At 41.3% G+C, this 24,038-nt stretch overlaps 1 protein-coding gene across 3 annotated transcripts in view; it reads left to right on the top strand.

Annotated features, from left to right (window-relative positions):
* Positions 1-3,645: 3,645 nt before the first annotated feature.
* The window catches only part of LOC110961329 (golgin subfamily A member 7-like), a 30,772-nt gene continuing 10,379 nt past the window's right edge, over positions 3,646-24,038 (top strand). For 2 of the 3 annotated variants that reach the window (XR_007943565.1, XM_022208909.2), the window contains exons 1-3: positions 9,589-9,714; positions 13,957-14,109; positions 22,720-22,821. Coding sequence is in view for 2 of the 3 variants with exons in the window: in XM_022208909.2 (XP_022064601.2) it covers positions 9,607-9,714; positions 13,957-14,109; positions 22,720-22,821 (363 nt within the window). In the remaining variant the exon portion in view is untranslated. Of the gene's footprint in view, positions 3,749-9,588; positions 9,715-13,956; positions 14,110-22,719; positions 22,822-24,038 lie in introns of those variants that run through there. The other variant, XM_022208908.2, reaches the window with a different exon arrangement.

The following is a 24,038-nucleotide window of genomic DNA, read 5'->3' as shown; positions in this document are numbered from 1 at the left end:
TACCAAGTACACTTATGAGCAACCTTATGCTCGAACATGGTGTTTGTTATGACCAAACTATGACTAGCACAGAAGTCCAATAACAAAACACCACACAGGTTCAGATCGGGCAGGCCATTTTCAGACTTTCCCCTGTTATTTTGAGACAGGTTTCCTGCATATTATACCTTTATGTACTGTTCTGTTTCTGATACACTTCTTTTAAAAGTTATATGGTTTTAAATTTACACCGTTACGTTTTGAGTTCTCCACATATCATTTACTATACAACATCTATCTTCACACCAAAGTTACAGGTTGCACTTTGTGATCTTCCAGCTGTGTGTGTGTATGTGTGTGTGTGTGTGTGTGCCCAGGTTCTGGCTATACTTGCAGGGACCAAATGTCCCCACAACTATAGGAAAACCAAAAAACATGTCATTTGTGGGGACCTCATTTGGGTCCCCACAAATGGAAAGTGTTTTCTTGGCCATGTTGTTGTTCCTGAAAAAAATAAAAGTGCAAAAATGTTTCTTTAGGGTTAGACATTGTTTTGGTCTGGGTTAAGGTTAGAGTTAGGGTGAGGGTTAGGGGTTAGGTATGAATGGGAGTCAATGGTAAGTCCCTACAGGGATATAAGAACCAGACATGTGTGTGTGTGTGTGTGTGTGTGTGTGTGTGTGTGTATGTGTGTCTGTCTGTGTGTGTGTGTGTGTGTGTGTGTGTACTTGTTTCTGCTATACCGGTGGGGACTTTGACCTGACTATTTGCTATAAAGGTGGGGACTTGTCTTACGGTGGGGACCTAAAATGAGGTCCCCACGGGTGGCAACACCGTTTTCTTGGCCATATTGTTGTTAATAAAAAATGTAAAAGTGCAAAAACGTTTGTTTAGGGTTAGGCATTGATTTGGTGATGGTTAAGGTTAGGGTTAGGGTAAGGGTTAGGAGTTAGATATGAATGGGAGTCAATGGTAAGTCCCCACCGGTATAGAAAAACAAACATGTGTGTGTGTGTGTGTGTGTGTGTGTGTGTGTGTGTGTGTGTGTGTGTGTGTGTGTGTGCTCTCCACAGACACACACCATCCCATCAAACACCAGTCATTACTATAATATTCATCTTTATGTATTTTATGCATGTTTTATCTCTGATCTACAGTCTAAAAGCATTTACCATAATTATACCAACTTTTACTTTCAGCACATCGTAAACAGAAAATATTCCACTACACTAGAACATGTGAGCGATTCTGCTTAATCTTCAGACAAAGCCATAGAACAGAAATGTAACAGCACATTTTCCTGACAGGCTGAGGTGAACCTGTAGCTCTGATGCTGTTTGGTGGCCAGGACGCTTTGACAAAGTGAATGTGTTTTTAGTTTTTAATGCTAATTCCAATCAGCTCCTGTTAGGATGTACTGTCCAGCATATTATGGGATGCCTGTTCTCATTGGAGGACCTGTGATCTGAATGGTCCAGCTGTGGTTCTCTGTATGAATAGTAATCTCTCGAGGCTGGATGGTGTTCCAGTGGGAGCAGCAGTAAATCGTGAGCTGTTAACCAGCATGTGTTGTAAATGAAGGATCCAAATGGTGCTCATTAGTGCTCTCTCCCCATGCCGGCCATCACAGAGGCTTTAAAGGCCCACTCCTCAGCCAGGAGAGAAGTCAGCCCAGTACAAGACGAAAGCTGGATTTCTACATCCCTACACACCCGTTAATTGCCCCTGACAGTCAGGAGCAGGCCTCGTGATGCTGGGATGGCTGTGAAGAATGCATTTCTCTCTGCCAACTTACTCACATCTCCAAACTGAACTGTGAAAATCTGCCTGGACTTTAATGCCCTCTGAGCACCTTTTATTTCTGCTGGTGGCTGTGGAGCTGAACATGTCCTGTTTCTAGAAGGTTCAGCTGCTAGATTCTCAGAACAACAACCCCATCTGGATGCTTTTCCGCAGATATTAGTTATGCAATAATTTGCTCTGTGTTCTGTTTTTACTTGAACCCAAGGGACCTGTTTGTTTGTGGGCAAAGAGCCCATTTTAAAGATGGATGTTTTGTCAAATTTTAGAATGTATCTGCTTGCACAACTGTGGCTTTTGGGGTCTGTCTTGGTCTGGGCCCATCCAGCATCTGCAGCTCTTATGTACTCAGGTTTATTGCTGTTGTGGAAACAGAAACCCAAACTGAGCTCTCTGTTGTCCTCAGACTTAACTCAGTCAAACAAACAAACCATGGATCGTATAAACCATGACTGGTTAAATCAACCATCCAGTGTTTGTGGATGTTTTACTATAAATACTTCAGTGGAAATGATGCTGCTGGAATCACATTTATGTCTGTTTTTATAGACTGCAAACAAACACTGTTTTCTAGTAACCATTTCTTTATGGATGTTGGTTCCAGAGGTTCTAGAAATATTTTAACAGCACAATCACCCCCCATTAATCTACATACAAGCAACTCAGATTATCATAAAGTGTATACGGCATAGCATACATCTGCTTCTATATGTAAATAAAGAATGTATTATTATTATGACTTTTAATGTGACACCTTTAAGAAGTAGTGATGCTACACAAAGCAGACATTATAAACACTTAATAAGCACAATCGTAACACGACAGGTGGACCAACAATATACAAAGAAGATATAGTAAAATACACAAGAAAAAATAAAATTACAAAAATAACACCAGGTAAGAAAAGGTCTTTTACCCAGAAGGGTTTTCAGTAATGTTTAGAAAGAAGATGGTGACCAATGGAAGCCAGAATATGCAGCTAAAAGACAGAAAGTGGAGGCTGGATGGACAGTCAGGTGGATGCTCTAAGCCAGGAGAGTCAAACTGATTCTAGTTCAGGTTCCACATTCAGTCCAGTCTGATCTGCAGTGGACCAGACCAGTAAAACCAGTAAAACCACAGCATAATAACCTATAAATAACCACAACTCCTGGTGGTTCCTGTGTTTTAGAGCAAAAATGTACATTCTGAAAATGTTCACATTTAAGGAATTATCTTTTTACAAAACATCATGAAAAACCCTAAATTTCTGAAGAAAAATAAGTTAATTTTCATCAACATTCAGCCTCAGTTTATCATTTCCACGTTATTTCCACGATAGTGTCTCCAAAGAACACAACATTTAGTCACCTGGAACTGAACCACAGAGGATTTAGTGGAGGATCAGAACCACAAGAGTCAGACAAAAAAAGACAAAATATTACAAAAATGAGACACAAAACGACAAAAAACAATGAACAATCTAGTATTTTACTTTATGATCTAAATAACTTGTCATGGTCTAGAAATGATTTTAAATTTATAGTTTTACTAATTTACAGTCTGTAGTTAATGTGTTCTCTGAAATTTTTATGCTTTGAGGACCGGATGGGACCCTCTGGAGGACCGCTTTTGGCCCACGGGCCTCATGTTGGACACCCCTGTCCTAAGCAGAATGAGGACATTGTTGACACGAGTGTCTTTTAATAACTTATCCTATCCAGTTTAATCTTTATAGTATTCAAGGAGCTTAATGAACAGTATTAAAAAGGAACTTTACCAAACTTTACAGACTTTTATTCAGTTCAGGGTCCCATATAAAAGTTTATACGATTGAGAGACCAAACAGCACTGCAGGACAAAGTGGGACAGCAGTCTGCTACATCCGGAACCGTTCTTCTTAGACAGTAGTTTCCCATCGGACATGTTATGTGACAGCACGCACCACTACTAGCAGAGATAAACAGAACCCTGGTCCAACATGGCAGAGGTGAGCTAACAGTGACTTTAAGGTTAATTTTTTCAGCTGTCAGCTCGTCTGAATGTCTCTCCGGGATGTGAGGGTGTTTCCTGGGAGGATGTTTGATAAAGTTAGCCAGCGTTAGCCTGCTAGCTCTCTGCTAGCTCCCTGCTAGGTGGCTAATTAGCCTGTCTTGTTTACTGGTAGAGGGTTAGCTCCGGGTTCTATAACGAGCTGCTTTCTTCAGACTAAACTACTCACAGGGAGGTCGGTACAGGGTTTTTATAACCTCAGCTAATGTTAGCTCAGGGCTGAATGCTGTCAGGCTCCATACAGGAGGAATAAATAAATAAGTAAAAAGGTCTACCAGGTTAAACTTTGTCTCCTGACGGTATAAAGATGCTGGAGATAGGAGGACACTTCAGTAGTTCTGATAACAAACAGCAGCTCTTAGAAGCCAGACTAAACCAGTTCAGGAAACATCAGATAAGAATCCTGAACATTTATTACTAAGGTAGTGCTGAAGTAATTATATAATTAATCTGAGACATTAAATAAATCTGCACATCCATGTGCAGTCCTGACAGCTAGCATATGGATAGTTTCACAGTTCTTGAGCTAAACTACAGCCAGTTTAAAATGAAATGATGGATGTTTCATTAAACTGTCAGCATGTCCTTAAAGCTGTTCACACCGAGCTAGAGTTCTCTGTTAGTATTACAGATAAACCATTCATGGAAAAAAAAATCTAACTGCACATTTTTTTTCTAACTTGGTTTGCAATCAATCAATCAATCAATCAATCAATCTTTATTTGTATAGCACCTTTCCTCCGATGAAATCGCACCACAAAGTGCTTCACAACATTAAAACATTGAATTAAAAACAAGAAAATCTTTCCCTCCCACCCTGGGTATGTATGTATATATCCACACACACACACACACACACACACACACACACACACACACACACACACACACACACACACACACACACCACAACTGTATGAAGACATGGCATGGCACCGAGGACTTCAGTTAAATATTTTACTGTTCAGTAGATCTGAACATGTCGTAGAGCATCACCTCATCCAACACCATCACAATATTACATGTCTTCTAATGCAAAGATGAAGACTTCATGAATTTTATTTATTAATTTTTGTTTTTAAATGTTGTAATCAGCTGAACATGGACAACCATCACAGTAGCTCTGTTAAATTAGGTAAATATAGTAGGAATAAAATAAAAGTGCTCCTTTTCTGTAGCACAGTTCTAATGTTTTCATGGCTTTTATGTGTTTATTGCTAGTGGACCACTTCTGTTAGGTGAGGATGAATTTTACACAAGAAGGGCAGCATCAGTTATTAAAACCATCTGAACCAGGAGAGTCAAACTCATCTTAGTTCAGGTTAAACATTCAGCCTAATTTGATCTCCAGTGGACTGGACCAGTAAAACCACAGCATGATAACCTATAAAGAACCACAACTGATATTTTTTTTGTTTGTTTTAGAGCAAAAAAAAAAAAAAAAATTCCCATTCAAGGAATGATCTTTTTACAAAACATCATGAACAACCTGAAATTTCTCAAGAAAATATGTTAATTTTCATCAACATTCAGAATGAGTTCATCATTTCCACATTACAGCTTCCAGATCACAGAGTGTCTACAAAGAAACACAACATTTAGTCACCTGGAGCTGAACCATGGAGGATTTACTGGAGGGTCAATACCACAAAAGAAGACAAAAAAAGGCAAAAAACAACAAAAACCATTCAAAATGTTCCAAAAAATGACACACTAAATGACAAAAGAGCAATAAACAATCTAGTATTTCACTTCATGAACAACCTGTCCTGGTCTAGAAATTATTTTAAATTTAAGGTTTTACTAATTTACAATCTGCAGTTAATGTCGTCTCTGTAATTTTTACACTTTGAGGACCGGATTGGACCCTCTGGAGGACCACTTTTGGCCCGTGGGCCGCATGTTGGACACCCCTGATCCAAACCCTGGGTCATATACACATGTATGTTGTTAGTCACAGCCTTTGTGACTTGGATCAGCCCCGGTCAGCACAGGGAGTGTAGAGGTGACTGCAGCGTAGGAGGATGTCTTTTGGATGAGCAGGAAATCATTTGCATTTGTTGAAGAAAACTTCTTGTCGGTGAAGAAGAGAAAACCTCATGAACCTCAGAGGATTCAGCTCCAGATACAAACGCCTGGACAGCCTCAACAGAGGGCCAGGCAGCAAAAACACATCCAGAAATAAATGTGGAGTTCTTGGACCGAGTTTTGTTGACTAATGAAATAAAAATCAGCTCTATCAGCGTGACAGAAAGAATGGAGGGGAAAGACGAGGCGTTGTTCAGCCAAAGCACCGTCTCATCTGTCAGACATGGTGGTGTTTCTGTCAGGGTCTGGACATTTACTGACAATTCACTTATTATAGAAGCAACAGGACGAATGCAGAGATATGCAGGAACTAAACCCATCAGATGACGTCTCATCATTCAGCAAATCAACCTGAAGCCATAGGAGGAACAAGTCTATCCAATGGAAACTGTTGACTTTTTCAACATATTTGAAGCAGCAAATGTTTGGTCGTCTTTGAAACAGCGCTCATTAATAAAGACGATCTATTCAAAGAAGTGACACATGAAAAGCCTTCAGACAAGATGCAGTGGATGTCTGTGAGTCTGGCAGAGGGTTTAAAGAGGTTTCCAAACAGTTGAAATGCATCATTCCACAAATGGGATCAATTTCAAATGAATGCTGTTCTGTCCAGGACAGAATATTCCAGCAAACCCAGGCTCTGAGAAAAAAACAAGTCTCCATAAACCCCAACGCTTCATCACAGGATCTGAACATAGCTCTCAGCTGCTCATGTCAAATTGTCAATCACAGATTACTCTCATTTGTCTGCATGGAAGACGTTCTGGGAAACATCCTTTGCTGTCCTGAAAGCATTAGATCAAATCTGCACTCTGAGCATACAGACAGAAAGCAGACGTTCTGGAATAATGTCCTCTACAGATAAAGCAAAGATGGAGCTGTTTGGCAGCGGGAACAGGACACATGTTTGGAGCAGGTCAGTGACAGCTTTTCAGGAGAAGAACCTAAAACCAACTGTGAAGCATCTTGGTGGAACTGCTATGGTTTGTGGCTGCTTTGCTACCAGAAGGACTGGGCTGAAGTTCCTGATTCATGTGTTCATACGGCATCATGTGAACGAGGGCTGAAGATAGCAAGAGGACAGATGTACTGATGTGGAAGTTAAAGCAGAAATTAACTCTGCAACAGAAGGAGTTTAGATGGACGGGTCGTCAAAAGTTCTGAAGACTAATGGACGATCATGCAAAACACCTACAGGAAGTTATTTCTGGAGGAGACAGTAGTAACTTCCCGTATGCACTTTTCCATAGAGACATTTTACTTTCTTTTAAACCTTTTCAGTGTTCTGTGTTAGAAGGAACATATTACCCCCAAAGTTCTGTCTGTTACAGTAAAGAGACGTCTCACAGCAGAGAAAGCAGAGGTGTGAAACATCTCAGTCAGGTCCTGGAGGTGTTCACGGTGTTTCAGTGTCAAACCTTACTGAGAAAACTCATAGAACTGAACCCATGTTGAGAAAAAAACTACTGTCGCTTCTAATATGTACTAATATTACATTATAGAACATCACAAAAACAGATTTCTAAAACTAAAGCTGGAGCGGCTTGGTAAACTACTCTTGACACAGTGAGGAACTTTAACATAGATGTTGGTGCAGACTGCTACTGATTATTTTATCCATCAAACAAATGAAAAAGACAGCCGGCTTTTCATCATGTATTGGTGTGAACTTTCAGATAAGCTTTAAAGAATATCGCTAAGATACAGATATTACAGTCCTTTCAGGATTTCACGGGCGTTTTTCGTGATTGTTGAGGCCGAAAATGCCTGAATTCGCGGCAGCTTTTCTAAAAAATTGTGATAAAAGTTGCGATGTTTTAAGCTTATTTATTGTGATGAAATTGCGGGAGACAGTGACAACTGCTAAAAATCTGCATTTTTCCAGCTTGTAGAACATGTTTCAACACTGTAATTGACAATATTTATTTCGAAATTAATTATTTTGCGTTCCAACCCATTTCCACAGAAGATAGCACACCACAGTAGGACATTAGCAGCAGCCAGATACTGGTTTAACATGACGTGGTTGGTAGATTTGTGGCACAAAATGATCATTTACGATTGAATGAATCATATTCGGACATATCTGTCAGTGGCTTAAAAAGTTAATTTCACTTCCTGGCACAAACGTGTTCACACACACACGCTCACAGCTAGTCATTTCAAATAACAAGAACAGCACTGAGAGAGCGCAGTCCTCCTTCTGCATGTGTACATACCGAATCGCGTGACCGAAATATGTAGCCGGCAATGAGAATTAATGGGACTCAGAAACACTCCTACAATTTAATCAGTTGTTCCTTGTGTCATTTCCAATACGTCCACAGAGGTAGATTTGTAGTAGGATCACAATCAGGGATCGTCAGCAGGCCGCTGAGGTAGCGTTCACTTGTTGCCATGGTTACCGTGCTGCTATCAGACGCTGTGCCGCTACCTCAATGGGAAATCCTTAACAAATCTGTGGATCCAAACTTTAAGCCGTGTCACTGCTGAAGTCTAATCACTTGGTCCTTGTGTCATTTCTGACCGACACTGAAAACTTCATTTAAATCCCTGAGTCTGTTTCTGAGTGATGTTGGTAACAGAGGAAGGATTCACACACGCTGATCGTCACATAACTCTGCCGTGTTCTTTGGTGGAATAATTAATCTAATTTACCTTCATTCTTTCAGTGCTCTAACAGATCTGGATGCAACAGTTTCCATCATGGTGATTTATGTGGTCTGTTGTCTGATCATTTCAGCCGTTCTAATATGTTTCTTTTTTTTTTAAAGGTGTATCAATCAATGATTTTTTTTCTTTTTTTGTATTCCACCACAGTATTGCACGGGTGTAAAACAGTTTAGCTCCGCTTTGGTGAAGAACATCAGTGAATTAATTGTTTATCACGGTCTTCAGTAGTAATCTTTGTTGGTAAATGACAGACATCAGTATCGCACATGTCTGCATCTTTAAACCATAAACAGGAAGTGAATTCGGTGACGTACGTGCATTAGGTTTGCGCTGGGAGCTGCTCTGATTGGTGGAACTCACGGGAGACGGGCCGAAATTGCGGGAAAGTTGCGGTGATTGGACAGAATTGCAAGGCCGCGCAAAACTCGCAGAAATTAGTTGATTTCGCGCAATCGCAACATCGCGAATTCCTGGACGGACTGATATGAATGGCATATTTATTTTCAGCTGTCACTAACAAATACTTCCAGGAGTCCAGAGTACTTGGTGTTCACAAAGAGTCTTTTCCATGAACAAATTCTCATCACATTTTAAGTCTGCCTTACAGAGCAGCCAGTAACCCAAAATGCAGAGAAAATGTCTTCAAAAGCTCATAAATCATTAATAATAGTCTCTCACAGTAGAACGGTACAACAGTCTGAGGTTTAGTTTGCAGTTTCACAACTTCAGCATGCTAATAAAAAACTTTAATATATGTTAATGTTTATGAAAACACATTGAATCTCTTTTATTGAAAGTCTATGCAGGACCACATTTCTGTGAAAATAATAATAGCTTGTGATATTACTTTTTTTTTTTTAAATAACATGAATAATCCCACATCAGCGCTCTGACCTGTTTGTCTCATTAGATAAAGTTTTGCTGCTGTGATTGAAACCTGAACACATACAGGCTGCAGAGGTGTAGCATCACGGTACGCTGTGGTCACGGATTAACTCTCATGTCCCGTTTCCACAGACTCACAGTCTGCAGGACATGAGGCCGCAGGCAGCCGTCGCTGCCAAAGTCTTCATTCAGAGAGATTACACCAACGGCACTGTGTGCCAGTTCCAGACCAAGTTCCCCTCTGAGCTGGAGACCAGGGTAAGAAACTCACCTTCACTGTCTTATCTGGAAGGGCTTCACATGTTACATGGGACTTTATGCTTTCCAGACCTTTGTCTTGAAGGGACACCAGTGGTTTAGGACTGAGGAGAGCTGAGCAAAAACAACCAAAATTAATATCTGAAGTTCAGTAAAGTCAGAGGACAGTGTTACATCTTAAATGAACTGTACAGTCTGATGAACCACTGGTCAGTGAAATGAAGAACTCTGATTGTCTTCACTGGCCCTTATCAACAAGGCAGATACATCAATTCAATTCAGTTTTATTTGTATAGCGCCAACTAGAGGCCTAATGAGACAGTGGCATAAAAACACCCTTTGAGAATTTGCTGTAGCTAAGACTCTACATGCAACATATCGGATTCATAAACTGTATTGAAACTATGTTAACTGCATTGTCCCTATTAAATAAATAAACAAATAAATAAACAGGAAGAAACCTGAAGCAGAACCGGGCTCTTTATGTGGGGGAATCATCTGCTGCTGGAAGGAGGGTTGAGGGGGACAGAAGAGGTAGAGGAAGAGGGGTAGGAGGGTAGGGGCAGCAGGTGATCAGTCAGTTCCTGGTGTGCAGATTGATATCTACCACCAGGGGTTCAAGGCGAGCACTAAAGGCTCATTGATGTGTGGGCAGTGAAGGGTTCAGTTTGGCTGGTTTTGTCCCCAGAATGCCCCTGCTGTCCCCATCTAATGCTGAAAGTACCTACACTGAGCATGAGAACTGGAACATGGAGCCTAGTCTGATGAATTATCATTTCTCTCCATCATGTGGAGGACATGGTGTGTGCTTGTTGTTTGCTGTAGGATGCAGTGTGTGATGAAGGATCTGACCTGGAACACCTTCCTAATCATCTTTAGGTAGGTCATTCAGCACTCCATGGCAGTTGTACTCCCTGATGGCAGTGGTCTGTTTCAGCAGGTTCCCTGTCCAACTGCAAACAATGTTCAGGAACAGTTTGAGGAACATGACAAAGAGCACAAGGTGTTGAGTTAGCCTCTAAATGACCCAAGTCCCAGTCTGATTGGGCATGAGCAGAATGTTCTGTAAAAATCAGACGGATTCATGAGGTCCTCCCAGACCTAAAGGATCTGCTGCTGATGTCCTGGTGGACACCTGAGGAGTTCTGAGGAGACCAGGCCTTGTTGAACTGACCTGGTTCTGCAGCTTCTTAAACCTCAAACAGAAAACATCAGGATGAAATGGACATGGGTGAGACGTCCCGTTCTTTTTTAGAATGTAAGACACAGAAGCATAATCAGGAGGAACGACAAGGTTCTGTTTTTCTTTTTCTTTGTTTTTTAGAGACATAGGAGTGATTAAATTCATCAAAGAGGTGACGAGTCATTTCCAAGGAGCCATGTCTTGTTGGTCCACTGTGAATCTGTATCGTCTTCTGTTGTAAGATAGTTCCTATGTACATATATAGGACTTTATCTTAGGGTGCTTTCACACCTGTTAGTCCGTTAGAGTGGTTCGTTTGGACCCAAAAGTTGTTACAATGTTGCTAATTTCAACTGGTTCGGTTCGCATTCACACCAGTGTTTTCGCAGTTGAACCAACTACGATGAGTGTTATATCTCCCCCCAGTCGTTTGGCGGCGCTGTTCACAAAATAAGGTGTTATAGATGACGTAGGTGAGCGCTGATTGGCGCAGCATGTGAAGAGGGAAAAATCCCGGAAGAAAACAACAGGCTGTGTTTATTCCATGGATCGAGGTTTATTCGTAAACAATGAACTATGCTCTCCTGTTCGTTCTTGTTGCCATATATTCGTATCATTGCTTTATGCAGTAAGTACAAATACTGCTTTTGTTCCAGCATGAAGCTCGCATTCGGTACAAGAACATTACACAGTCGTTTTTGGCACGGAGAAGATGCATTGCAAGACGTTATCGTTATCCCAAAATTCCCTGTGCAGGTTGCTACGGAAGCTCCCGTAGACCAAAAAGTCTGCTGCACCATCAAGCCGGTCCGAATGGAGACAGGTTTGTGTTCTCACCAGGAGCGAACCGAACTGGAGTTCACATAGAAGCGGACCGAGACCACCTCTCGAAGGTGGTCTCGGTCCGGTTCTTTAGTCCGCACCAAAAACATCTGGTCTGCTTTCCCACCAGCCCAAACGAACCGTACTTGCAGGTGTTGCGGACTCCAGTCTGCTTTAAGTGGACCAAAAGGCGTAGGTGTGAAAGCACCCTTAGAGTACAACACACTAAATAGGAACACTGAAGTTAGGAACCTCCTCTAGAAGCTCTGGTACTGCCCCATGTATGCCCCTGTCCTGTCCTTCATGTTCGTTACTGCAGCAGCTCTGAGCCGTCCAGAGGGATCAGTTTACAGAGTCTCTACTCCATACCCTTCATTTGGAACAAAATACTGCTGTGGTTGCTGAACAAAATAGAAAGTTGATGAATCACATAGTTCAGTTCAGTGTTTTGCAAAATTTCAAAGAAACAAAAAGCGTTAAAATGTGAAGTTTGTCATACAAATGATCTGTACTGGACCATATACTGGTGTTCTGATTTAAAATATACAGAAAGTTAAACAGAAGAAACTGGTGTGAACATGGAGACTCTCAGCAGCTCCTTCACCCTGCTGGACTTGGTCCTAATGGGAACCGTGGTGGAAGTGCTCTAAGAGCAGGCAGACACGCCACCCTAAAGACGGAACCGGCTCCACGCCACATTAGAGACGGAACTGGCCCAACAGTTCAGAGTTCACAGGACAGAGCTGCTTCCTCCACATGAAAAGAGCAGCTCCACAGTGATTACAGCACTTACTGCTGGTTTATTGGCGCTTCTCTCTGGATTGGGTGGTCTCGCATGTTTTTCTGGTAGGATTCAGTTTACACACACACACACACACACACACTCGTAGGTGCTGAACAGCTTGACAGATGACTGTTTTCCTCTGGGAGGCAGCAGCTTCAGTCCCCTATCATAAAAAGTCTTTCCCACATATATTTTTAATGATTTGCTGTAATCCCTGTTTATGAAATATGCAGTTTAATGCCAGACCTCTTAGTGGCTTCATTTTTAGGAAATTAATGTCACTGTGATGATGTTTGCAGAATGTATTCAAATAAAAATGACTCTCGTGTTGTTGGGTCCAACGTTTCCCTCTGGTCTGACTGGAACATGTAGCCGGCCTCGTTCTGCAGAGTTTGCATGTCGAGCATCCCCCTCTTGCAGATAATTATCTTAGGCTATGGGATTTATTATTTTTGGTTGCCCTTTTCTGTTTAAATGCTTTTGGAAAATAGTGCCAGAAACCTGGGAGAGCACTCAGAGTTCTAATGCATCTGGAAGCTTGCTGGCCAAACCGTTCAGGAGAGATTCATTAATTGGCTGTTTTCTCTGACCTGTATCTAATATTTATTTCCTAAGTTCGTATTATATTTAGTGACAGCTACAGTTAAGAGATATCCTCCTCCTCGGTTGGATTTGTAAACCCTGTTCACTTTGTGCCCTCATCTAACATTTTAAAATGCGAATCCGGCTGCATCAATGGAAAGATACTCAGACGGAGAAATGTGGTTTGAGTCACAGCCTCTGAATTGGAAAATTAGAAGGAGAACAAAGGCTCTGGATGGTGAGTACGAAACACGCCTAAGACCATTAATGTGTTGGAGCTTGTTGTTGCATTCCTCGGGCACAAGGGAGCAGAACATTGGAGGGTTTTCAGAGGCTCCGGAGGCCCCTAGCTGGCTCCTCGTCTGGATGGGTTGGAGGCTCCGTCTTTTCCCGTCAGTATCACACACTGACCATCGGACTGTTCAGGACTGTTGTCGACACAGAACAGCCTCTGACTCCAACCGTTCTCCTCCTTCAGCCTTCCTCCTGACGATGAGACTCGCAGTGGATCAGTGTGATTGAGGGAGGAACCATCGGAATCGTCCTGGACCGAACCGTGGGCGTCCTGCTCTCGCTGTGTTGGTCCTGTCAGGTATTAAGTGGAAACATTCGCAGAGCCACGGCCAAGGCATCCTAATCATTTCAGGAGGTGTTTCCAAATGCAGCGAGGAGGCCCAGCATTCCCTTGATGTACGACTGGTCCAAGAAAATCCAGCCTCTCATTTATCTGGAGATGGAAAGAACAGGAGAAAACGATCTGGTGCTAGGAGGGCAATGTTTCCACTCACGTCTCCTGGACCATCCAGGAACACACCTGGCTCTGTGCCCTGATCTAACCCTGTGGTCTTCCTGTATGCTCCATGTGTTTCAGATCGACAAGCAGCAGTTCGAGGAGACGGTGCGGATGCTGAACAACCTGTACGCTGAGGCGGAGAAGCTGGGCAGCCAGTCCTATATTGAAGGCTGTTTGGCCTGCCTCACGGCTTACACTGTGTTCCTGTGTATGGAGACGCACTATGAGAAGGTGGGAAACGCTGTATCTGTGCAGATTCATGCAGACAGAATGGATAGATCTGAGTATGGAACATTAGCAGTGGTTGGGAACGTACACAGTGATGTTACAGAGAACATTTAGCTTGTGTTAGATCTAATAGTAGGATCAAAATTCCAGGAGTTTAAACCACATTTACTCACTTTCAACCTTCATGTTTCTGGTTAGTTTAAACTGAAGAAATCTTTTCGATGAAAACACTAAATATCTATAATCACAGTACAATGTCTGGCAGAAACCAAGAATAAGCAGTTTATTCTAGAAAGTTTTTCATCCAGAAACATTTAAAAAGAGTGCTGCTGTGTGCAACCAGAGCTGGTGTCCAAAATGTTCAAGACCTCAGTCCAAGGTAGTTTCAGGACAAGTTATTTTTAACCAATGAGCAGCTGAATGCATCAACACTCAGGTTCCTCTACTCCTCTTGGAAATGTGCAGAGGATGCACAGAAAAGCAGCGAGAAGACAACCAGAATACCATCTTTATTTCAGCTGCCGCTTATTTTGGAAGCGTTATTACTGCAAGCAGCATTTCCAGGTTCAGGAACAACGAAAGAGAAAAACAATTTAGATTTAATAATAAACTTTATTTATATAGCACCTTTCTAGAGCAGAAAAGTCACAAGGTGCTTTACGAAAGCATAAAACAACAAGGCATAAAAACACAAAGTAAAAGCAGAAATCGTCATTAAAAAAGAGATAAACATACAACAAATCACACATAGGCAAGTCTAAAAAGATGGGTCTTTAGCTGCTTTTTAAAAGTGTCGACAGTGTCCGCTGATCTTAGATTTAGTGGGAGAGAGTTCCACAGAGTGGGTGCCACAACCTCAAATGCGCAGTCTCCTTTCGTTTTCAGCCTTGAACGAGGAACTACCAGCAGGCCCTGATCAGAGGACCTCAGAGACCTGCTGGTGACATAAGGCTGTAGCAGATCTCTGATGTAGGCCTGACCATGCAGAGCTCTGTAAGTGACCAGAGCTCTGCGTTTATTCAGATTCTTTGAGTGGATGGACCATGAAGGCAAGCTGCTTTTGAGAATTACCAACAAATGGTGCATGTATTTTTCTCAGATTGTTTGATACAATATGTTCAGTGTAAAACATCTCCTTGGTCCGTACTGTCATCCAGAACACGACTATCAGACCTCTATTTATGTCCACTGACTTGTAGTTGTGGAATGAAAATATTAGAGTGAAACGTCCAATGTGGAAGTTTTGTTGTCAGTCATCTACAACATTCCAGCAGAGTTAGCTATTAACCTTCTGAACCCCAAAACCCACCAGCCCGTTTACAAAGCACGTTTTCTTTTAAGAACTAGCCCAAATGACAGCATTTATCAGAATCACTGACATGGCTGACGGTACGTGATCTAATCACGTTTGATGTGCAGCTCCATCAGGAACATGAACCAAATCAAAGCTTAAATTCAGGATGTTTCCTGGAAGTCACACAACTATGGAACAAAGAAGTGAGAGATAAAGAGGACATTTATAAAGTAAATGCAGCATGGTCTAAACATGTAGACAGTAGGGCTGGCCCGAAAAAGCAATTTCTGGGCTCCAGATATTCGGCCCGATTAATGACGAATATTCGGATTGGATCGTGACATCCAATGGAGGACGAAGTGACTACCGATCGCGTGACATCGTCTGATGGAGGGGGGGGATTCGAATATTCGGGTCTGAACATAAATATTCGGACACCACAGTAATGACTGAATATTCAGATACTCTGATATTCTGGTCCAGCTCGAGTAGACAGAAGAGAAATCTGTCAGGAAGCTGTTTAGGATACGTTCACCATGGGGAAATATCTTTCTGGAGCTGATGAGCTGAGTAGCCAGAAAAACACCCAGATTGTAGAAATGAAACTACGGTACGTGTTTTCATTTTTTTCAAACTTTTGTAAAATAAATAATCCTAGAATATTAAGTTTTTCTCTATGATCTACGTATATCATTATAACTTTGCTGCACTGTAACACTATATTACAGTAGAAAATGATCCTACAGTGAGCAGAAATGTGATCCAAAGCTGAGCTACATGCCTCACTGTTCATTACAACCCTATTATCCAGAGCTATCATAGCATGGATAGCTGAGATCTTTAATGCTGGCTTCAGTTTGCTTTCTATGGGGCTGCAGACCAGTCAGAGTGCTCATACTAACCCCCTCCAGCACTACAGTGAGCTCCAGAACTGGACCATAGAGCCATGGATGGAGGAGGCATGGTCTGGTGGATCATGCTGTTGTCATTTGAAGAAGTTGCCCCTGGTTTGTGGATACGGCCAAAGCTAGAACCTCAGTTCTAGTAAAAGTGTTACTGATTTTCAGACATGTTTTCCCCTTCAAAATGCAGCAATATGACAACATAAAGACACATACTATTTCCCAAAGGAGCACAGAATGACTACCTGGAGTTACAGATGTCCTCAGATCTTCTTATTAAAAACATTACAGCTTCCTTTCCCAAAATTAAATCCCATAAACCAACATAAATCTCAGAAAAGTCAACCAGAAACAAGACTATACACTACTGTTCAAAAGTTTGAAGTCAACGAAAAGTAGTGTTTTTTTCAATGAAGGTAACATTAAATGAATGATAAATCCAGTGTAGACATAGTTAATGTGGTAAATGACTATTCTATCTGTAAACAGCTGATTCTTAATGGAATATCTCCATAGGGGTACAGAGGAACATTTCCAGCAACCATCACTCCTGTGTTCTAATGCTACATTGTGTTAGCTAATGGTGCTGAAAGGCTCATTGATGGTTAGAAAACCCTTGTGCAGTTATGTTAGCACATGGATAAAAGTGGGAGTTTTCATTCACAGAACTATGTACAGTTTGTACAAGCACACAGATAACTTTATATATCAGTGGAAGGCATGTGAGTAATTTCCAGCTCGTGCATGAGAAAGCAACACAATTCCACTTAAAAAAAATCTTAGCACATAAATCAACCAACAGACGTGTTAATGTTTCCTCTCTGCTCCTTGTCATGTTGGTGTTGAGAAAGTGATCCAGCTCTTATTTAAACCGTCTCCTTTTCACTAAGAAGTGGATGAACATGTAAAGTTGACCAAACTGCATCCTGGTTTGATGCCAAATTATGTTTCTGGTCAGAGTTTATTTGTTCAAAAAGTGCTCTAAGATAAAATGAAGCAGCACAGCGACAACAAAAAGGACTATTTCTAAACAATGTATAGATACAAAATAAAATAACAGGTAATATTTTATTTAAAGACAGCTATTGGCAAAAGCAGTTTGAAGATGTGTAGTAAATGTGGTTGTATTTCTGAACTCTGCTACTGCTCAGTCTTTGGCCAGCAGTATCAGTCCAGCAGTGTGCTCTGCTGCCGTTCTTCATGTCGTTTCCTTCAGCTGCTCTCTTCTCCAAGCTGCAGAGCAACAGGGTACTTTATCTTCAGGGTCCAGACCTGTTGGTGCTCTGCTGCTGCTCTGAGGATCATCCTCACATGACCCCACTGAGTTTAAAATGACTTTTGTTCTCAGGAAGAATATATGGATCCAATCCAATCCAGCTTTATTTCTGAATATCGTTCATGTTTTTGAAAAAGTAAATCATCTCAAAATATAATTGTTTGACCTAGTTTTCTTTAACAAAATGAACAATTAGTAACAAAAAGTAATATCTTTATTATTGAATAATCTGCTCATTATTTTCTTGATTAATGTATAATTTGGTCCATAAATGTGAAACTAGTTAAAATCTCCCTATCACAGTTTCATAAAGCTCAGAGTTCATGTTGATATTCTGTTTAACCTGCAGTCCGTTTGCAGTCTGGAGCCCTGAAACAGCTCAGCTAGAAGGAGAGGAAGCTCAGAAATATCTCATCTGCAGTTATAATGCCATATTTAGAGAAAAAAAACACATACAGTTGAACTTTAAGGCAATGAAAGACACGGCTTTATTCAAAGTTTTCTACCGGGCAACACTACTGTCATCAGAGTCAAAAGTTGAGTCCAAGTGGAATTTCTTTTCGTGTTGATTTTACAAAACACAAAAAAAATATTGGATCAATGTGGTATTACCGATGCTCGGAAAAAAGCAGCCTCACTGTTAAATAATGAAGGTTTTTACAACCTACAAACTAGAAGTTTTTCACTCTACTGATATTTCACCATGCTGAATTTGTCTTTAAAGAACACCTTGCTCCTCTGTACGGAGGTTTTGAGCCACACTACATTCATGTGGTAGCCTAGCTGCACTAGACCCAGCTCTGAAGACACAAGGGTCTAGGAACTCTTGACAGGGAGGGAGGCGGGCTAAAAGGTTCTCTATCAAATCACTCTGCAGCAACTGGGTAGGTATACAACCAATCAATGCAACGAATAGGCTCCTAGAGCGCCGGAAATCAGAGGATGCAGGAGTTCGGTGAAGCCTTATTTATTCAGTCAATGGGTGAAGCTCAAGTATATTACAGACATGTTAACAGAAAGATTATTCAGAATCAGTGCTAATGGAGCTCAACGACTGTTGTCGTTTTTGTTGTCGACCCTGGCAGAGAATTAAATTCGTTGCCGTGGGTTGTCTAGCGCGGCTAGGCTGTTCATGTGATGTATTTTATTAGTAATTGTGTTTTACTTTTGCTCTCCGTCGCTCTAATGTGTTTCCATACTTGTCCTCTCTACTCTGTGTGAAGTAAAGCTGAACATTCTGTGGTCAAAGCTGAATCAAACATGGCCTCTCAGCTGCAGTGTTTCTTTTTTTTTATATAATTGGGTGCACATGGTACATTTTAGCACATTTTTAAATCAGACATGTAGAATTAAGTGGTTTGGATTAAATATCACGATGTTAGGCTGACATGTGGTACATTTTCCTGACAGAAACGCACAAAATATGTTTAGGGATCGTCTGAAAAATGAAAATCTGATGATTCTTGCTGTTTTTATTTCTGTTCTGACAAATTGTGTAATTTTGGTGTGTTTCAACCCTTTTATATTTCTTAAAGATAAACTGTTTTACTTCAGTATTGGTACCACAACTCGTATCATGCAGGCATAGATATTTAGGCATATCTCTGTGTGTAGCTCTTTGATAGACTGTTACCTGTCCAGGTGTCTCCTGCCTTCACCCTCAGTCTGCTGGGATAGACTCCACCCCCCATGACCCCGATGAGGATTAAGTGGTGGATAGGTGGATGGATGGATGGATGGATGGTTGGATAGATGATGGATGGATGGATGGTTGGATAGATGATGGATGGATGGATGGTTGGATAGATGATGGATGGATGGATGGTTGGATAGATGATGGATGGATGGATGGTTGGATAGATGATGGATGGATGGATGGATGGATGGATGGATGGTTGGATAGATGATGGATGGATGGATAGTTGGATAGATGATGGATGGATGGATAGTTGGATAGATGATGGATGGATGGTTGGATAGTTACCTCCGCCAGGAGGTTATGTAATCACCGGAGTTTGTTTGTCTGTCCGTCTGTGTGTGTGTCTGTCTGTCTGTTTACAGCATAACTCAAAAAGTCATGGACAGATTTTCACCAAATTTTTACAGGATGTCCGGAAGAGCACGAGTAAGAATCGATTAGATTTTGGAGGTGATCCGAATCACCGTCTGGATCCAGGAATTTTTTCCGCCTGGCGGCCATATCTCAATTGTCCTTCAACCTTCAAAAAATTCCTGGATCCAGACGGTGATTCGGATCACCTCCAAAATCTAATCGATTCTTACTCGTGCTCTTCCGGACATCCTGTAAAAATTTGGTGAAAATCCGTCCATGACTTTTTGAGTTATGCTGTTAACAGACAAACAGACAGACACACACACAGACGGACAGACAAACGGTATGGCGGAGGTATGCGCTCTCCGAGTGCTTTTCTAGTTGGATCGTTGGTTCCCATTGACTGCTGCAAGTAGACATGAATGACAGTGTATCATCAGTACTGTAAGAGTCTAAGTTGTTTTGCTGCTGTATGAAACCTTTAAACTTGGCAGTAAATCAAAAGGTTTATGACCTTTATGAGAGCTTGCAAATAAATATGATTTATAAATCTGTAAAATCCCCTTTGGTCTGGTTTGTATGGAATGTAAATGGATCAGTGTATCAGTGGAATCCTCTGAATTTGTTTTTCAGTGGACAGAAATGAAGAGCAATAAACAACATTTGGCTTGTTTGGATTTTATGAGCACACATTAAGTTCAGCAATTTAAATGTACTGAAGTTACCAAAGTAAAATCTGTTATTCAGCTGTTCAGCCCAGGAATGTGGTGGCTTGGCTAGTTGGATCCTCTGTTTGCATACTTAGACTGAGATTTGACAGGAAAGCAAGAGCACACAACATGTAACTGTACCTTGTTTTTGTATATCATCTCAAGTATTGGTAGGCATCATTTAAGTTTTTGGTAGCCTAGCTGAATAACTACCAGAAGTTCAGTACTGCAACCAGAATACTTTATGGAAAACTTATTCTGAGGAATATAAAACTGTTTTTCCCCTCTGATATTATTTTTCATTCAACTAAAGAAACTCTGAGATGTTAAATGTAAGCACCCTTAAGGTATTGGTGTTCTCCAAACAAATGTTTGTTGGATCGATCGCCATATACCGTCTGAAAGCCCACATACCGAGTGAAAGCCCACTCCAGAACTTTTCTGACAGCATAACTTCTAAAACTATCAGTTGACAAAGTCTCAGCTGATGCATCAGTTGTTGAAAGTACATGAACTCTGAACTTCTCTGAAGCTCTCTTTGGCTCTGTTGGTCAAAAACTTCATTAATATACTCCGACCAGCCATAACATCATGGCCACTGACAGGTGAAGTGAATACCATCCATCATACTGGTTCTATGTGGAGTTCTGCTGGAAAACTTTGGATTTTGGGAATCCGTGTTGATGAGACTTAGACACCCAAATAAATGTTGTTCAGAACAAACAAACTCCTTCCTGCAAATAACAATCCCTAATGTCACTGGCCTACCCCTACAGGAAAATACACCCCACCACATCACAAAAACACCAACCAATCAGGAACTTCTTGGGGAACATGACAGTTGCCCAGATGTTTGGTTTGATTCCCAGAGAACCCAAAGGATCCACTGCCCTCTGGTCCAGACCCCATACAGCACCCTGAGAGGTCCTGTGGTCCATGCCCAATGGTTCAGAGCATTTGTGATGCCATAAGGGGACCTACACAGTTTTGGCAGTGGTCATAATGTTATGTCTGATTGGTGCATGTGTATACAAATAGTCACCACCACCATGAATGCTTTTGAAGAAAGATGGTCTAATATCTGCACACGGTTTTAGTTTTCGGAACATTTTGCCGTGTGTTTTGGTGACACTTCATGTGATACATGCAGAAGCCGCTTCCTGAACATGATGCATTGTTGGGTGGATTTCTGTTGTGTTTTTCTGTCTTAGTGGTACTCAGAACTCTTTACTTTGTATTTTTCATTCACTTTCTTAGAAGCAAACCACCACCCTTGTGAGTAGTGGACAATCCACTCTACTACCTGAACCACAGCCTCCCGGGGGTTCTGATGTTTTTGAGGGTTATAGAATTTGAACAATGATGACTTTGGTTTGACATCTCCTCAGAGAAGCTGAAGGAAATTACAAATGTGATCATATATTCTACACCCACTTACTGGACGTACTCGATCATTGTCAAAACTTGATGCCTGCGGGCATATTTTGGACCAAAAAATGTATTGAGACATTCTGCTCTGGTCTCAAGGCATCAACAAAGCTAATGTCATGCTAAAATGCTGAAACTAAGCAAGTACCTACCTTCTTCACTCCAGATGTTCTCATATCGTCTCTCTGGATCCATTCGGTGGATACTGATATTCAGTCTACTGATCTTTGCATTTATACCTGGCATTAATGTTTGCTTTTCTTCAAACATTTCTCACACTTTCATCTGATTGCATTGCTGCTACTGCCTATAGTTTTTGTCAGGCTAGCTTGAGTTAGCAGGAAGAGGCAGAGATTTGTGTTTATTTCTTCAGAATGCAGTGATTCCGTTTCAAAGACATTTAAAGATCTGATCACAGTGTGAGACTGATGGCCACTAAACGTGTTCTGATCAGTTTGGTTGGGATGCCTACTGCATGCATCTGTTATTTAGATAAATGATCTGGATACAGATCTCAAGGCCTCTACCAGATGTAATGGAGTGTTATTGTTATGCTACCATTTTAGTTTAGCATGTTTGTATGTGTAATTAGAGCTGATTGGAACTACTGAACAAACTAAACAGTTTTCCTGATATGACACGATTCTAAGAGGGACATGAATGTGGTTACCAGAGTTAATGGCAAGTCATCCAATCATTGTTGAGACATTTTAATCAAACTGTAAGTGGTGGCTTCATGGTAACTTCAGATAAAACATATTTCCTTTAGGACCAGTCAAAGGACCAACAGACTGGTTGTTTGACCCATGTCAGGGTTTTCTGTAGCTAATAAAGTAAAACATTTAGATTTTTAATAAGAAACGCTGCATATGCTTTCTGTGACAAGTACACAAACTGAGAGATATGAGTGAGAAGTGGATTTTAAAATGTGATTGCTGTTTCTTTTTCAGATGTTAAAGAAGATTGCAAAGTACATTCAAGAGCAGAATGATAAGATCTACGCCCCACGAGGCCTCCTGCTCACCGACCCCATCGAGAGAGGCCTCAGAGTTGTATCCTACCGTTCTGTGTGAATGCAGACTGCATCTTTAAGCATTTATCAAACTTTTTTCTCAGTTGAGCACACAGTGAATGCAATAAAGGAGCCTCAAACTCAGATTACTAACAAACAAAGGAGAAACAGTCACGGCTGAAAGCCACAATGTTTTCACAATGAAAAACAATCTTGTTACGCAAGAATTAGGATGTCCGGGAAAGAGGAATGGTGCGCTGAATGTTTTGGTCAACTTTAACTTGCTAAACATACCCTGAGATCAGGAAATGTGAATGTGATCAGACCACAACTTTAAGTAGAACAAGGAGCTTTTACAGTGACCTAATAGATGCAGTGATTTACAGGCCTTCAGCCCCCAACAACTGCTGGATGCAAACAGAAAGCACCAGTTCAAACAGCTTACAGGAAATCCAGCGCTATGTAGGGATACCCTGTAAAAACAGCAGATAAAAGGTAGTATGTAATCCATAGCATCTGCATAGAATCTGTGGGTACTCCAGCATCCTAGCGGTCCCAGTGTGCAAGTGTGTGGGGTGACTCAACATCCCAATTAATTGGAACTGGGCGGCAATGAGAGATTAGGGATAACAAAATATGACTGAAATTGTTCACAGCTGAGCTTTGTTCCCACTGTTGCCTGTGATTTTATAAGGCTGACGGTGATCTGGTTTATTTCTCCGACACTGTGGAGCTGCTGTGCTGACTTTGGCGGTGGAGACCTGGAAGATTGACAGGAATGTCTCACCTGAACTGTGGTTTGAACAGTGGAACCAAGGAAACATCATCATGTTTGTAATTGTCTGATAACTTGGCTGCTTAATGTGACCATCTGCACTGAAAAAGATCTTTTTGGACTGAGGGGATGGAAGTATGTTTGGAATCATGTCGCTCTGAAACTACTACATGTTGCAGCTGGAATCACCGGGTAGCAGAGCGCTGCGGTTACAGGACTATAACTTCCTGTGACAACTGATCGTCTGTCATTTGCTGCAACCACAACTGCATCCATGAAAGAGTCTGCTTTCTATAAAGTTGGAGGGTCACTAAGTGTGTGAGAGCTGCTGGTGTGAAACACAATAAAGTGGAGCTTTCAACCAGCCGGAGCCTGTGGTGACTTTAACAAGCTAGGCTAACTAGTGGAAGATAGTTAAATCACAAAGTAGCTTCTGCTTTCTAGGGGCTACACCATCAACAGCAGTATGACACTTTATAAAT

The sequence above is a fragment of the Acanthochromis polyacanthus genome, chromosome 7 (genome assembly GCF_021347895.1).
Source record: "Acanthochromis polyacanthus isolate Apoly-LR-REF ecotype Palm Island chromosome 7, KAUST_Apoly_ChrSc, whole genome shotgun sequence".
Taxonomy (NCBI): Eukaryota; Metazoa; Chordata; class Actinopteri; family Pomacentridae; genus Acanthochromis; species Acanthochromis polyacanthus.
Note: the sequence above shows the minus strand (reverse complement) of the source record. Positions and strands in the feature narration are given on the sequence as shown.